The 17450-nt window shown below is 36.0% G+C and overlaps 1 protein-coding gene across 2 annotated transcripts; it reads left to right on the top strand.

Moving 5' to 3' along the window:
• Positions 1–1004: 1004 nt before the first annotated feature.
• miga1 (mitoguardin 1) lies at positions 1005–17307 on the top strand. 2 transcript variants are annotated; one of them, XM_030161106.1, is made up of 16 exons: positions 1005–1092; positions 3410–3570; positions 7476–7647; positions 9589–9710; positions 9808–9940; positions 10099–10235; positions 11560–11683; positions 11854–11942; positions 13493–13596; positions 13701–13773; positions 14096–14182; positions 14280–14378; positions 14473–14607; positions 15213–15266; positions 15431–15547; positions 15651–17307. In XM_030161106.1, the coding sequence occupies exons 2-16, from the start codon at positions 3472–3474 to the stop codon at positions 15867–15869; spliced, it is 1764 nt and encodes a 587-aa protein (XP_030016966.1). In that variant the 5' UTR covers positions 1005–1092; positions 3410–3471; the 3' UTR covers positions 15870–17307. The 2 variants fall into 2 exon arrangements, with proteins under 2 accessions (XP_030016966.1, XP_030016967.1); XM_030161107.1 differs by having other exon boundaries at positions 3416–3570.
• Positions 17308–17450: the final 143 nt, after the last annotated feature.

Raw genomic sequence — 17450 nt, forward strand, 5'->3', positions numbered from 1 at the left:
AAGAGTACTTGAAGAACACACCAACAACTACTTTGCAAAAATGATCAAATAAAGATTTACAAGGCTGATTGTAAATGATCATTTGGTATTACTGAAAATGTTCATGTCCTCAAAACTTCTCAACTTTCCGATAAACAAGCTTCATGAAAGTCACAAAAATATGCAAAATAGTGTTTCTAATTTGCATTAATGTAAATGCATTTTGCATCAATAATAATGAGGCTGATTGAAAAGTTTGATTCTTTGCAGGCTTAGATTATATGACACTGTAACCTGAGTCAAGTTTTTCCAGGCCTGCAGGCTTGAATTATTATTCTGTTATTATCATACGCTGACATGCTGCTACTCATGTAGAACTGGCAGTTTGAAATTATTTCAGTGCTGACATGGAAAATAAATTCTCTTCAACTGCAGTCCTCATACTTAGAAACAAAATTTATAACCAGCTCAAACTGATGTTGTAGTTTTTCCACTGACAAAATGGGAAAAGCTAAGATGTCAATAAGACTAATCAAAAATCTAATTTTTTGCCCATTTGAATCGTATGACATTTGTTCAGACCAAAAACCAAAGGCGTTATTCATATTTAGAAGTAAATTCGTGTTTTACAGAATTTTACAGGTCCAACAAATGGACTTATAAGAATTATACTATAATTAGGTTCTTAAAAGAAGTACACTGCTGTGCATAAAGTTGGAATAATTAAGTTTTCACATACATTCCCCTATATTCCTATTTATACACACCAGTAATCACCTTTGACCAGCTGCAGTGATTGCATACTGACTGCATTCAGTTACACTTTATCAAGAATAAATCACAATACCACATTCATTTCATGGGAAGAGATAAAAACATTTGATTCCAACTTGATCGACAACAGTGCGTGTAGAAATGTAATGGCACATACGTGATGCCTTGGCTGTAATATGTCAGGAAGACGACAGGGGACGCTTTAGTCCCGTAAAGTTGACACGGAAACGCTTTTATTTTGAAATTCAAGTTAGATGGGCTCGCGCGGCTCCTTGGACCTTCACTTACAGCTGAGGTCAGCCGGCAGAGCAGGGACACATCGACAGCTAACTTCAGGAGGTAAATGCTCTTACTTCCATATTCTGTTCACTATATTTACTACAAGCCAGCCAGCCAGTAAACCGACACATCGTTTTGTTGTTTGTGGACGGTTTATTCTTGGCTGGCTAAAAACATGTAGCTAGTTATTCATGTGCTAGCTGATATCAGTTAGCCGTTAAGCTAGTTACTAATGCAGGCCAGTAACAGTTGGGCAATTTTTCACCATGTGTACCCAGAGACGTATAAATACTCATTTATATATATATATATATATATATATATATATATATATATATATATATATATATATATATATATATATATAGTGAGAAATTCGGCGCAAACTTGTTTTCTTTATTTGTACCACAAAGTACAAGTTATAAAGTCCATATTTAACTTTAGTCACCGTCATTTTTCCCGTCTTAGCTTTGAGGGAGTGATTATTTAGTCATAATATTGTTTAGTGAAAATGTAATGATAGCCAAATAAACTATAGTACATTCATAATAAAGTAGTCGCAATGTCACAGAGGCTTTGTGCACTTTAAATAGCTGAGAAATACTGTAAGGGTTATCAGATTTTTAATGTGCGCCTGCTATGTATAAAAACCACAACGATATCCTAATGTTATAGTATTATTTCCATCTGTTTACGAATCCCTGTTTGTCCCCTGCAAAGCAAAATTTATGTTTCCAAACACTTCGTTGCTGCATATGCATCCGTCCAACATAAACAAAGCCAAGAATCTTAACAAACCATATACACTGCCAGATTAACACTGAGCTGCAAATGGACTTAACATCCATGTGATGAGCCTCATGAATCTCTTATGTAGTTAATTGGATGTTTCAAACAGTCATGTCAGGTGGATACAACTCAGATTAGAAATTGCAGTACAACAATGTGGGACTGCTTGTCGCAATTGTTAATTTGCTTGAAGCTTTTTTATCTGTCCAGTTAGTCAGATATGCATACCCTGTCAAATGAAGCTGTAATGTTTCTACCTCTGGTGATGGTCATATCAACGACGGCGTGTTAAGGCCTCATAAGAAAATAAAAGCACGTGTCACAACGAGAATAAAGTCGTAAAAATATCGGGATAAAACCTTTCATTTTACGAGAGTAAAGTCGAATACAAAGAGTCATAATTTTACAAGGATAAAGTCATAATATTTTGAGAATAAAGCCATAATATTATGAGAATGTAGTCGTAATTTAAATAAATTCATAATTTAACGAAAATGTCGTATTTTCATGAGATTAAAGTTGTAATATTTTGAGAATAGAGCCATAGTATTATCAGAATAAAGTTGTCGTTATATAAAAACAAACTCATAACTTAACGAAAATAATGTTTTACTTTTATGAGATAATAGTCGTAATATTTTGAGAATAAGGCCATAATATTATGAGAATAAAGTCGTTGTTTTAAAAAAAAAAAAAAAAAAAAAAACTCACAATTTAACAAGAATAATGTTGTACTTTAATGAGATTAAAGTCGTAATATTTTTTGGGGAAAAAATTGCAATAGTGCGATAAAAAGTAATAGTTTATAAATTGTAAGCCTTAAGCCTTGTTGATGACGGTTTTCAGATACAGCAAACGCAACAAACGAAGCAGCAACTTTCATTGCTGTTGGACCGGACGACCAATGACAATGTCTTGATGGTGGGTTAACATTGTGCGTAAACCCCAAATGAAAGTATAGATTCACACAATGTTCAAAGTTCTCCATTATGCGACAAGTGGGTACGACTTTATTCTTGTAAGTTATGATATTTTTCCCACCTGTTTTTAAATTATAACGTTATTCTCGTAATATGGCTTTATTCTCGATTGATTGCGACTTTAATTTCATAGAAGTATGATATCCTTTGCGTTATTTTTTTTAACTACGACTTAATTCTCATATTATGACTTTATTCTCGAAATATTACGAATTTATTCTCGTAAAATTATGACTCTTTTTGTATTCAGCTTTATTCTCATAAAATTGTGGGTTTTATCTTGATATTTTACGACTTTATTCTCAAAGTGGCAAGTGTTTTTAATTTTCTTGTATGGCCCTAATATGCCATCATGCATATATCAATGATTGCCTCTCAGTTTTGCTTTCCTGTACTTGATAATTATGCTGAAAAAATATTTATGTTATTGGGGAATTTTTTTCACAGTGTCTTAGTCAGATATACGAGTATAACAACAATATACTTGTAAGTGGTTCTTCCTATTCAGATGAGCCAAGGATTATGTCATAAACTGTACATACTGTACTATATGTCAACAGCTTATTGTTTAATCCATGCAAGCCACTCATTCCTATTTTCTTCTTCAGCTCCAGAGAATAGACTCATGATGGGGATATGAGAGTTTCCAAGTCATGTATAGACCACCACAATGACACATGAGACCCTCGCAAGTTCACAGCTGTCTGTCAAGGCTGCTGCTTTGCGCATGGTCGACCTACCCCTCTCCTTCTACAACTCCCTGGCTCAGGTGATCATCTGTTTGAAAACGTATTTGTAACATTGCTTCTAGGAATTCTTGCTGGTTTCTATCATTTGTCTTTTGTATATTAAATTGTGTTCATGTCTGTGGTTAGCTCTTAACACAGAATTTGTCAGGTGTTACTCCATAAATGGACAGTAATTTTTGAAGTCTCAACACAAAGTAAGTTTTGATTCTGTTTGGTTTAGCTAAAATATGAGTTTCAAGTGTACCCCTACCTGGAGAATTTATTAATACACAAATATTTTGAAGCTAACTGTGATCTAGTATGGAATGTGGAAAGCCATCATTGCCCTGAAAAAAGACTGTTAGCTGAGTGTGAAACATCTAAAAAAAAATGTATTGTGGCTTGTACAGGGTGCCCAATAAGTCTCCATACATAGGAGACATAATACATTCCATGGTTCTAACATGTATTTCTTTATATTTCTTCTTTATAGTTCTTCAGCAGTGGAGGACACGCATTGAAATGTGTTCCCAACAAAATGGCAGTCATATAGAGCATATTATATAAATAAAAATGGTTTATGTCAAGAAACGTTTATTTTTCCTATGTATGGAGACTTATGGGACACCCTGTATTATAACAGTAGTTAGCTCAGTAATGGAGTTGGCTAATGTCAACAAATGACATTCTCCAAGCAACAAAACGCACGTCTATCAGAAACTTCATATTAAGTTGATAAGCACACAGATCTTATGTATTGATTCTTTAAAGCTGCGTATGACTTTTGTCACTAATTTTTCATCAGATCTGTTAAACCCGAGTCATAGCCTAAGTATCAACGAATCTGTAAATCTTTCCATGATTACGCACCTTAATCTCTTCCCATTTCAAAGTGTACTCCACCAAAAACAATCTATTTCTTTACAAACAGAGCCAGTAGGTCACTCGGGCATTTTCTGAAATTTGTTGCAAGCTTTGTGGGAAGCGGAGCTCCACGCTGCAATAGCAAGAGGCAGTGAAGCCGTTTTTGTGTTTCTTGCCGCTGTGGCCATAGTGCGATATTATTTCCTTTTCATTTCTGTTCAAACTATTCCCCCTTACCTCCTTAGGTTGTGGTGTTTATTTATGTCTTTATTGTTTGTGCATACTGGTAGGATATGAACCATGGACCAGTATTTCTACATTGTAGCTAATTCCCAAATTCCTCAGTTTAAACACTTTAAACATTTTTTTTCTAATTTCTTTTATTCTTTTTAGTGTCCAGGAATTACCTATTTGATTTGACTTAAATGTAGGATGAATGATGAGCTGTTCTGGCTGACTTTCACAGTTCCACTTCAAGTGTTCCTCATAGCTATTTGCAGATGCTTCCCACCTAACTTCTTTGGAAATGTCTAATACCATATAATATGCCAGAGCAGTTTAGTTTTATGACTGACAGCTGGGTGTAAGGAGAAGATATTGGTAGGAAAAGCACTTGAAAGTATACAGGTGCCTATCTAAAGAAATACAAAACATCAAGCCTCATACTACTGTCTTGATGTACTATTTGAGGATTACTTTGAAACTCTATTTTATGGTAATTTAAAATTTGTTTTTGTAAAAGACAATGTTTCAGCTTAGCAGTGGAATTTAAAGATGTACACGTAAGTCAGAAGGGTAACATCACTGTAGACTTGCAATACAAAGAGCAACATTTTTAATCCACAAGGTCAGTAATAAAACTAATGACTCTCAGATTTGAAAAAGTAACAAAAAACATTTTTAAAGATTATTGTGGAAAAAGTGTTTCATCTTTTGTGTATAATGTTTCAAGATTGTAACCAGTATATTCTGTCATTCTTTTCATCTGGCATTGCATGAGTAGTGTATGTTTTCAGAGTCGTGCACATAGTGGATTTGATATCATTAGAATCTCATAGTAGCAAGACTAACATACAGATGAACTTGAAAAAGAGACAGAGATCACTGCAGGCAAGTAGCAATATTTTATCATCCCAATCTATTCATAAGCTTAGAAAAAAAAACAGTATTACAATTGTCACTGCTCTAAACTCAGTGTTTATGTAATCTTCAGTTGTGAATGTGCAGTGGCACTGTCAGCATGGATAATCCCCCTTGTCATTCAGTGTGCCTATGTATAGACACAGAAAGTCTACACACGCTACCTGAAATGGATTCTTCAAAAGTCTGCATGACAAGCTAGTACTCAGTATTGCCTGTTGGACTTTGACTCCCCTTAGTTATGTGTCCTCTGTTGAACTCTGATCAGGCAAGGCATTCGCGTTGTTGCATTTATTTATGTCAACATGTCATGGTGTTTTAGACTCAAATCATCACAGGGCCAGATCAAGCGGTGACACAGGGACACATTTCATGTTCAGTAAGGTCTGTGTTGAAAACGACATAACTTATCTCTATGTTTAATACGTATGTGAATAGGTCTCAGTAAGTACTTTCACATGATACGTTACAATTTACAGAAATAAAATTTTGGGGTAAAACTACTTAAATTACTACTGCGTATAAGAAATTGATACTAAATGAAACAAGGCTTTAGCTATAATGTTAAACTACATTTGTGATCAATATTGGATAAAAATGTTTAAATGATAAGTTTTTATGAACACAAATATGTTGTGACACAGGGACAGCAGTTTGTCACTTTGTTCAGTACTCATACAGTAATAAAAGACTTTGCTGGAACTAAAACACTACAAACATGCTAATAAACCTTTATTTAACATACATATTACAAGTGAAGTGATATATACAGCTAATAGCAGAGCATATTTACAAATCATTTGATTGTACCTTTCTATGTTCTTATACTGTTGAATAATTAGTTCCTACAGATTCACAGACTTAAAGTATCACTTATACAAGCGAGAAAAAATATTATTATTAAAGTCAATAGTGCACTGACATATTTTAGTCCTTTTTAGGTTTCATTTTAGATTGATTCTTTATACCTTTTTTTCTAAAAGTGATACTGAAATTTTGTGAACAGTTCCATAAAATAGTTCTTAAGCTAAAAAAAATAGCCTATTTGAGAAATGATAAGTGAAACTTTCATTTTTGACAGATGTTCACTTTCACTCGACTGGTCCCACAGTTTATTGGAGGTAGCATAGATTCTGTGCAAAAAATGCACAGTGGATACACTGTTTTACTATTTATTGGAGACCGAGTGGTTATGTTATCTTAATATGTGTTTACCAAATGTCTCTTGCCAGTGTACATTGATATTAATGGACTGACACATTTTTGCAAAGCAATGTTTAACCATTGATGTTGTGTATCATTGTAACGAAACATATATACAGTTATTGAGTTGTTAGGAGACAACCAATAGAAGTTAGCATTTTTCTGGCCATTACTGACCATCAGTGATTAGGGAAACTGATAACTGATCTGCATTTGCAGAAAATAAACATGGTGTCAAATTTTGGACTAATTCGTAATATATATACACTATTCTTAATATTCTTGATTGTCAGATCAATAATATTTTCATCAATATTTGATATTAGTTTTCACATGTAACTGGAAAGATTATAAATAATACACACTTGGAAATAAATCAGATTTTTTTTGTAATTTCAGTACTGATTGCTGTTACTTGTGATGTGTAATCAATCAGATAGTGCTGTGGGTGGGACATTGCTCAAGACAACAATATAGTAACTAGAAAGGCAGTAGCTGTATGCAATTAACACATTTTGAAAATAACAAATTTTATCAGATATTGGATAGAGAAAAATATTGGATTTAATAATCATTTGACCTAAAGTTGTAGCCATAGGAGACAATATTAAATGGCTTAAAATGTGTAAATTTTTTAAGGACTGAAGGACTTGAAGGACTGCATTTGACCAAAAAAAAAAACAGGGTGCATAGCTGCTTAAATATTCAACCCTACAGTCATCCATATACTGTCTTCCAGGTGAGTGTCAGCACAGGTACCAAGAAGCTTGTGGCTGCCACTACCTTTGGTGCCGTGTCACTCCTGTTCCTGGCCCGTCGCTTCCGTAGGAGGAAGGGCAAAAAGAGGAATCCCCCTCCGCAGTGGGAGCAGGCCAACTTTGAGTTTTTCTCTAAAGCAACTGCAGAGAATGGTAGGAAGCCTACTTAACTCTATTTTTTCCCCTTAACCAGCAACTCACTGACCTGTAATCTCAATTTAGTGTGTTAGGCCAGTTACACGAATGTGATGTAATCAGATGACACATTAAGCCACTACTGGGTAACCTTGAAATGCTCTAAAGGAGAAATGAAAAGAATCGCAGGATTAAGTGGAGTCAACTGAACACTTGAACTATAATCTATTCATGACTAGGGCATTTATTAATTTCATCTGCAGGAGGTACCAAGCCTTTATTTGTATCAGGCCTTTATTTTTAATTTCCTCTGTTTAATTAGTAGAAATGATCCTATTTAGTATGATGATCCATTCCCATTTGTGATGTTAAAAGTAATGCAAGGCGTCCTTAATTCTGTCATAATAAAAGCCTACTAGCATTTCAGTAGTAGAACCAATTCATTAATAAACAGAGCATTTATTAATGTACGTATTACATTCCTGTAGCACCTATAAATTCTGCTGATACACACTTGCTGAAATCATTATATTGTTGAATTTGTTGAATGCTGAACTGGCCACACCAGAAGTCCATATCCATGTTATTTTTTACTTAGCTCATGTTTGAGGACTGGCCTGTATTTGTTCGCGTTGACCTTGACCCTGGAGATTGTTAGATACCAAACTTGTAACCAACTCCTGGTTTTTCTTTGAGAAAATACAGTATACAAATGCTATATGAATATATGAGCTGTATGATTTTTTTTTAACTTCTTTTTATTTAGATTTCATGTGTGTAGCCATACAGTGCATTGTAACAAATCATTATATAACAGAAATATATGTGTGTGTGTGTGTGTGTGTGTGTGTGTGTGTGTGTGTGTGTATGTATATATATATATATATATATATATATATATATATATATATATATATATATATATATATATATATATATACACACACACACACATATACATCTCAGTCTTAATGGGGGTAGTAGTCCATGGTTGTTTCAAGTCCAAGGCCACAGGGACCACAATATTCAGGAGAGATCAACATCAGCCATTAAAATACAACATGGTAGAACCTTGACATTCTTTCAGAATCTGAGATTGAGCAAAATAGAAATCCACAACAGCAACAACAATGAAAAGCAACAACACTTACATCAAATTAAAATGTGACTTAATGTGGGTCCAGTTGTTCATAAATATTTCTCTTTTCATTTGTAACACTGCAGTGGTATATTCCATTGTATACATCCTGAATTCTATCCCTCCATTGGACTATTGTGGGGGGTTGTGGCTTTAACCAGGAGGTTGTTATTACTTTGTTTGCAATCAATAAAAGTATTCTAAGCAGTTTTGTTTGACTGTTTTCCTGAAGATCCTCAGGTATCATGCCCAGTATAAAATGTGATGGTTTCATTGGTAGGTCTATGGACAAACATGCTTTTATTTCTCTTTGAATATTTTTCCAATATTCTGATAATTTTGGACAATCCCAAAATATATGTGTATGGTCTCCTACCAAGCCACAACCCCTCCAACACAAAGATGAGGTATTGCTCCATCTCGATGTTATACGAGGCGTTCTGAAGTATCTCATTTTTAGCTTCCATCCGTAGTCCCTCCAGTTAGGACTATTTGTTGTTTTATGTCCCTGTTCAAATGAAGTTTCCCATTGTTCATCAGAAATTATTATGTTCATCTCTAGTTCCCATTTCTCTTTAATATCTAAATTAGAGCTGTATGATTGAACTGTAATCATTATTCTAAATAAGAAGCTGCTGCTTAGTCAGAAAATCAGGTTATAAAACAGTTCCTACATTTGCAGAAAAATGTACTCTTGGTTACAACAGTCAGGTTAAGTGTAGCTTATTCACTGTGTAATTGCAGTACATGCTTATATATCATGGGTAACATTATCATTGTGTACTGTCTTTTGCTTTACACTGCTGTCTTTGTCTATCCAGATAACGCCAGCCAACAAAACATTACTCTATCTCTCAACTCCAAGAATGGGTACTCCACCGGTCTAGTTCTCACCACAGAATCCTACAGAAAGCTGTCCCAGTCTCTGCAAAGTCTGACCTCAGTAAGCCAAAGGGTCAATTGTTATGAAGAATTTGTTCATAGAAATGTTGAAAACTAGCATTCAATGTTTACTTGTTTTATGGCTGTTTTCTCTTCAGGTAAAAAGCATGAACTCATCCAGCAGCAGCACCTGTGCAAATGAATCCACCTGCTGGGACAGACCAGGAGACACTGACATCTGTAGCATTGTCAATTTGCCTGTCACCACGCCAGAAAATTTGTACCTGATGGGTAAAGAGGCTTTTTAAATTCACTGTGACAGGAGAGATGCTGATGAATTCTTTCAAATTTGTTTTTAATCTGGGAGAACAGAAGAGTTGATCACCTCTTTTTGTCATCAGATTCATCATAAGCCTGTGTCATCTGAGTGTACGCATATGTGTTTTCAGGTATGGATTTGTTCGAGGAGGCGTTGAGGCGGTGGGAGGAAGCGCTAACATTCAGGAGCAGACAAGGTGAGGATGACGCAAGTTGTGCCTCCATCAAAACAGGAGCTGGAGACGCCATCGCTGAGCAGAGCATGGAGGTAAACAGACACACTTAACTGAAATATAGTGTTATAAATGCCTTTTCATACTGAGGACTGAATAATGTGCAAAAAAATGAGTGGGGTCATTATCAATGCATTCATTATGATTTAAGCTGCCGATGTGGTAATTTGTGTTTTGTCTGATTCACTGCTGTGAAATAACAAACAAATTAAATTAAGAGTTACTACGCCCATTAATTTCTAAAGAGCAAAATTTATTCATCATTCACCTGTAGAAACATTAATGAAAATAAGAATTGTTGCTTTTGAAGTCACTTTAATGGACTACAAGGTTTGAAACACAGTTGGCTGTTTTTACATATAGACCTGAGTTTTGTTCTTACTTCTGTTGGTGCATTTAAGAAATGTGTCTAAGCTCAGTATTGATGGTCTTAATGGTTTTATTCTGGTTTAAACGGGGAAAAAAATACTATTTAACAAAAAAATCTGAATGTAAATTGACTTCCTTTGTGTTGATTGCACACTACATCTAGGAATTTTATATTTACGTAAGAATTATTTGAAGCTTTAATCATATTAACAAATGCAGTGAATTACAGCAAATTACATGATTTATGCATTCATTTTTGAAATCACTAGAAAGCCTTAAAATATTCCTTTGCTGATAATGAAATGAGTCTCAGTTTAGTGGTTGTGGTAGGTTTTCACTGAAGAAATACAAAAATACTGTGATTGTTGAGTCTGTACCAAACAAGCATGTTCCATTACTTATTGATTTGCTGATAGTAAGTTGAGGCGCATTTTACATGTTTCAAAATAATAGGTCTTGCAGTTTGGATATTGCACTTGGCCATATGGCTCACATTCACTAGATAAATGAGGTACATAAAATGATCAAAAAAGCTACTACATTGATTCAACCTTTCTGTACTCATGTCACTGTTATGTAACAGTTTGTTCAGCGCTACCCAACAACACTGTAGATTACATGCACAAATAACACTGAACACCCACTACAGCTTTAAATATGACCTCCTCCTTGCCTTTCTAACCTGGTTGGTAGGATTTTAATCAGTCCAGGTTAAAGAGCTAAGCTTTGACACCCAAACATAGGTCCACAGATAGACACAGTTGCTCTTTAGAAAGCTTATTTATTGAAAATCAGGTCAGTGGCATAGTTATTCCAATAATGAATTGTTTGGATTTAAAAACACCTCAGATGATTCTGGTCATGATTTTTATTTTTACAAAATGGCATGTTAATGGGTGTTTCCTGTAGTTAAGTACTGAGTCTACCTTCTGTAGACATCAGGTAAGTGAACTAATTTTATGAACTTTGTCTTGATGTGTTTATGCTCAGGATGTCATCAGCGCAGAGTTCATCCACAGATTGAAGTCTCTGCTTCAGCGGGCGTATCACCTGCAGGAGGAGTTTGAGGGAGTGCTGGGTATGTCAGAGCCATCAGTCCACAACAATAGTCAGGGTGAGTCACTCAGACAGACTTATGTACTATCCAATGCAAATACAAGAAGGTAAAACCAAAGCTTTAAGAGGCCAGTTGTGTCTGTGATATATAGTTTTTTAGGTCATACAGATAAAACAGTTGAAGTATAAACTGTGTATTAAAATCTCCATCATCTTTTAAAATGGCAGAGAGTTTGTCCAGAGACGAGCTGGACGATGGCTGTCTGAGAGACAGCATCAGCATTGCCTCCACTGATTCCTTTGTGTCTGCTGCTGAGGTGAGTCATGTTCTGCATGTTCATATTACTCAGAAAATAGTTTTGTTACTCAAAACATTAAGAGTAAAATCAAGAGGATCCTGTAGACATTGTAAAGTCAAACCATCTGTACTATTACAGCACTGAGTGGATCACAGCAGGGTTTGACTCCGACAGCTTTGGTGTTCCCTGAGGTGTCGTCTGCCTGTGTTTACCATCACTCAGCTTATCTGCTCTACCCATTAAGTCAGCAGGGGGGTTGGTTGCTCACCAGTGTACTTGACCTACAAAGAACCAAACTAAAGTTGTTGATTAAAGTTTTAAGAGATAAGCTTTTATGTATACTTTATTTATCAGGAGGAGAAAGTCAGTGTTATAACAATATTATTGTGAAAAGTTGTAATGTTAATGCATAGCAATAATAAATATGTACGGAAAAAAATAAAACATCTGTTGTATACCAAATGAGTGAATGCAATGTCCAGTTAATAAGCTTGAAGTCCAAACCCCAGACTCTTTCAAAGTTAAAGGTGTTTTGAGAATGTTCTTTAGCATGGCTGGTACTTAATATGTGCAGAACATGTCATATAATTAAAATAAGTAAATTACTATCGTAAAATAAGAACCTACAACAGCAAAAACATCCTGACCCATGAGTGTAAAGCACTCAGATACAAAAGTGGGTCACTATAAATAGACCTTCAGCATTCCTCCATCAGGGTTGGACATATAGCTCACGTTTAGCCAGTAGCTGTTTTTACTATAGTCTCTAAAACTTTGGGGCAAAGCACAACATTCAGCCCATGTTTATCCATTTTAGAGCTAATGTTGTGGAATAAACCAAGATTCACCTCAAACTACCAGGAGAGTCAGGAAATTCCTGTTCCAGGTCAAGACTCAGCTACTAATGAGCTTCAGAGAAACACTCTTTCCGGTGCCAGCCCATCAAAGTAAAAGCATGTGTCAGGGTGAAAGCTGGAGTTGATGTACACTGCTGGAGGGGAAAGGTCACTTTAGGTTTGCAAGTCTGTACAGTTATTTAAACCACACTAATGCTGTGGGGATGGAGTTAGACTCTGACTGTGGTGTCAGAGAGGTGAATGTTGTCCAGTATTGCCTTGATTTTGGACAACTCCACTCACCCATGACATGTTGGTCAGTCACAGGAGCACGTTCAGTGAGAGACTGATTCCACCCAAATGCACCACTGAACAACATAGGAAATCATTCCTGCCTTTGGCCGTCAGACAGCTTAACTTCATCTTATAACCATGTAACTGTAATTACACACAAGTATATTTTTGCTTATGTATATTTCTTTAATTATCATATTGATAATATATTGTCTCGTACATATTGTAATTTTGTCTTAATAGAGTGTTTTAATATGCATATTTGGTGCATGCATGTATTTATTTATCTTCTTTTTCTGTTGTATTGATTATTTCTTTCCTGCTACTTTTTTTATTATTCTTGAGTGGAGTGACTGTAACACCCAATAATTTCCCCTTGGGATTAATAAAGTATTCTGATTCTGACTCATGTATTTCCATCTCTGCGATCTGTCTCAGCTATCAGAGCACAGAGAGCTGAGGAGCATCTTGGGTCATCACCCTTTCTACGAGGAGGCACTGCAGATGGCAGAGGAAGGCAAGATCTCCTGCAGGGTTCTGCGGTAAATTACACTGATCAACATGGCATACAGTGATCCTACATATGTAGCCGACTCTCATATTTATCTTTGTGAAATAAACTCCTGAATCATCTTTGTGTTCATAGAACTGAGATGTTGGAGTGTCTCGGAGACGTAGATTTCCTCGCCAAGTTGCACTGTGTGCGACAGGCATGTCAGGTATGTGCTCAATAAATCATGTTTCCAAATGAGGACAAATGAAAATGTTGTTTTGGGCAATCCTCTGCTGATAATATATAATTATTTTCACTGTTCTGTGGTACATTTATTACTTGACATATTGATTCTAAGCTTTTATCCAAAGTATAAACAGTTTAGATTCAGTCAAAGCAGGATGAAATGATTCTGATCATTTCAATTCTAATCATCCCTGATGTGTTTACCTACTGAATCATATTATTGCATTTGAAAATACCAAACTTCTACTTGTGACAGTAATTACTGAAAATGCTGTAATGAACTGAATGTTTTTTGTCTTCAGCTCATTTTGTGTGAGAGGGCAACCAGGACATTTCTGGCTGATACTGGAAAGAAAACCCTGTCCTCCATTATTGTTAAAGCTCACAAGGTAACATTAAATCAAGTGTTAAAAGCCAGTGAACTGTTTAACCTGAGCCTCTTCAGAGGACTTCACTATTGGAAATGTTTCCCATTCGCTCCTCCAGAGTCCAAAGAGATTTGAAGAAGTGTTTGAAGAGATGCTTTCGTTCCTGGAGCATACGGAGCACTGGGAAAACACAGAGGTGGAGCTCGCCACACGAGGGGTGAGAGTGCTGCTTAACTGTTCTGATGAAGACAGGACGATAACCAGTTCTCCAGTAAAAAAAAATATTGATATCAAATGTCTGTTCTCATCAGGTGAAACATTTGAACTTCTACGACATAGTGCTGGATTTCATTCTGATGGATTCATTCGAGGACCTGGAGAATCCACCAATCTCCATCCAGAATGTAATCAACAACCGCTGGTTGAACAGCTCCTTTAAGGAAACTGTGAGTAAACACATGCATTTCAGACTTGTTCTGCAGGTTTAGAATTAATGGATGGGTTTCCATCCAAATGTTTTACAATGATTCCAGTGAACATTACACTGACCAAATACAACACTTATCTATTAAATCAGTTTCCACTTAGTCACATTCATCTTTTACAAATTACGGACTACCAACAGTACTGACACGACATATTTGTAAATATTATGTTAATTGCTGAATTAGGACAGTGTTTAACAGTACGTAAAGTGGATCACATCCCAAACAGTTGGATTCTTGGTCCAGGTGACCTTTTGTTGTCTGTCCTTGATTTCCAAAAACACTAAGCCCAGAATGGATTTAACAAGCACCCGCTCTACAGCCAGATTTGGATATTTTGATTGTAAAACTGTATTTCTCATTTCGCAATAATACAACTATATAGTTTAGAATATTTTTTTGTGCCTTATATTATGAATCCTTAGTTTTTTTTTCTATTTTGTGCAGTTCCAAGAAGTCTGTTTATCCACATTTTTGAGTATTTCTGATTGTGATACGAGTTCCATTGAATTAATCTGCAGTTTGTGTGCATGTATATCATAACTATTGAACACCTGTTTCCACAGGCGGTGGCATCCAGCTGTTGGTCAGTGCTGAAACAGAAGAGACAACACATGAAGGTAAACCATCAGATTATTTCCAAAGTGTGACAAGACACTTTAGTCTTTTAATATCTCACTGACTTTTCTGCAGAACTCGACCTTTATTTTGTTTTAGCTTAGTTCCCACCCTCGGAAACTTGTGTGAACAAGGTGCGAAAAGCTTCTTGTCATCTTTGTTTCAGGTGTCTGATGGCTTCATTGCTCATTTCTACACGGTGTGTGAACAGATCAGCCCGGTCCTGGCCTGGGGCTTCCTTGGGCCAAAGAGTTCACTGCACGACTTCTGCTGCTTCTTCAAGGTCCATCTCAAAAACAAACCCGTTTTAAAAATTTCATCTTCTCTCTTGAACAGTGTCATGTCTGTTTCCCTGAAAGTACTAATCAAACCACCTCTTTGTTTAGGATCAGGTGCTGTACTTTCTGAAGGACATTTTCGATCTGGATAAGGTGCGTTACTGCTCAGTGGAGAGTCTGGCTGAAGACATGCTCCACCTGCTGCACCGACGCTCTGAACTACTGCTGGCCTACCTGGGAGCAGACTCCCTGCGCCATCTGAACAGCTGCAACTCCCCCCAGGTACAGCTGCTGCCCAATGCCCTCCTCGAGGCTAGAGTACAGTAAGACGTCCAGTCACATCCCGTCCATTTAAGTCATCAAACCCTCAGCATTTGTTCTACGTTGCCTTCACACCAACTGTCGGACCAAAGAAAACTATCCGTAGGTGTGATTTATTTTTTTGTTTTGCTATGATGGCTATGGAAACATTACCTGAGGTTCAACTTAGTTCAGGAACATTATTGTAAAACTAAAATTAATGACTGATGTCCAAAATTCACATTTCCCATCATCTCCGAATACACTGAACCAGCTGTTTGCCTTTTTTGGTGCAGCCGCCTCTTCCTCAACGTGCCATGGTCTGTGCACATCAAATGATCATAGCAATAATATTTAAAAATGAATTCAAATGACATGGATTGTTGTTGTAGTTAGCACATTGTACAAGCCCAGGCATATTTATTGCATTTCAGAGTAGTATATTTATTTTATTACACAAGTAAGTGATGCAGGATATATTTTTAGAAGTAGATGGGCCTATATGCAGAAGGGAATTGTGCTCAGTGTAAACATACAGTAGAGCAGTGTGAATATCTGCTATGATAAACTTTATATACATCCTACTAAACATTAGCAATGCAAATGATCTATATTAAATGTGCTTTGTTTTGATGTCAGCACATTGTCCAGGGAAACCATGGAAAAAAAGGGAAGTGTAAACATGTTAAAGCAGTTCACCAGTATTGTATCATCACTGAAATGTTAGTGTTCGTCATTTTTTATGATTGTACTTTTGGCTTCTGTATAGGGAAACACCATATTTGTGCAATGTTTAAATAAATGAAACCCTACATCTGCAGCCATCATTAGTGGCAAAAAAAAAAAAAAAAAAAGTCAAACAACCTGCTGTCCATGGAAGTTACCCCTGAAGCCTTATCAATGCACATGTTCAAGCCTTGTCTGCAGTGAATGTCAGTACTGTAAGAAATGTTAACCTGTAACATGTGAAAACTGCTTGTCTGCTCTGCTGAGACGTCACTGCCATGTACACAATATGCACATGAGCAATACATGTAATATGTCCCAGTGATAGGACAAAGTCTAGTATGGTAATATAAATGCAGTCTGGAGTACATTTCATTAGGGATGCACTAATTTAATACTATGCAGTGGCACAGATTCCAAAACTGGCACTATTTAAGAAGTTGTGTATTCACAACTAGTCCATGCCAATGAACAAATATTTAATAATTAAACATTGTTTTGCCAACAATGACATTCAGAAGCACCCAGTTAAGTTTTGTGCCCCAGCAGAGACCTACAAAGAGCCTATGTCTCTGAAGTGAGTCACATGAGCAGAATTCAGGCATTACTTGTGGAAAGGAACTGCATTAAAAAGGAGTTTTGGATTTTTGCATTTCTACATTGTTGGAATGACCCGTTTGTCCACAGAAAAGTGTTCATTTTTGTGTAAATTCAAGCAAATAAAGATTTAAGATTCTTATTCTGTCTTACTTTCTACATTCAAATAAGACCAGAGTACATTAGTCCAGCTTATTTGTTACAACTTTATTACTGAACATGGCAACATTTTAAAAGTCAGAACACTTCATTCAAAAAACAAACCAAAGATGTATTATACACAGC

The sequence above is a fragment of the Sphaeramia orbicularis genome, chromosome 17 (assembly GCF_902148855.1).
Source record: "Sphaeramia orbicularis chromosome 17, fSphaOr1.1, whole genome shotgun sequence".
NCBI lineage: Eukaryota > Metazoa > Chordata > Actinopteri > Kurtiformes > Apogonidae > Sphaeramia > Sphaeramia orbicularis.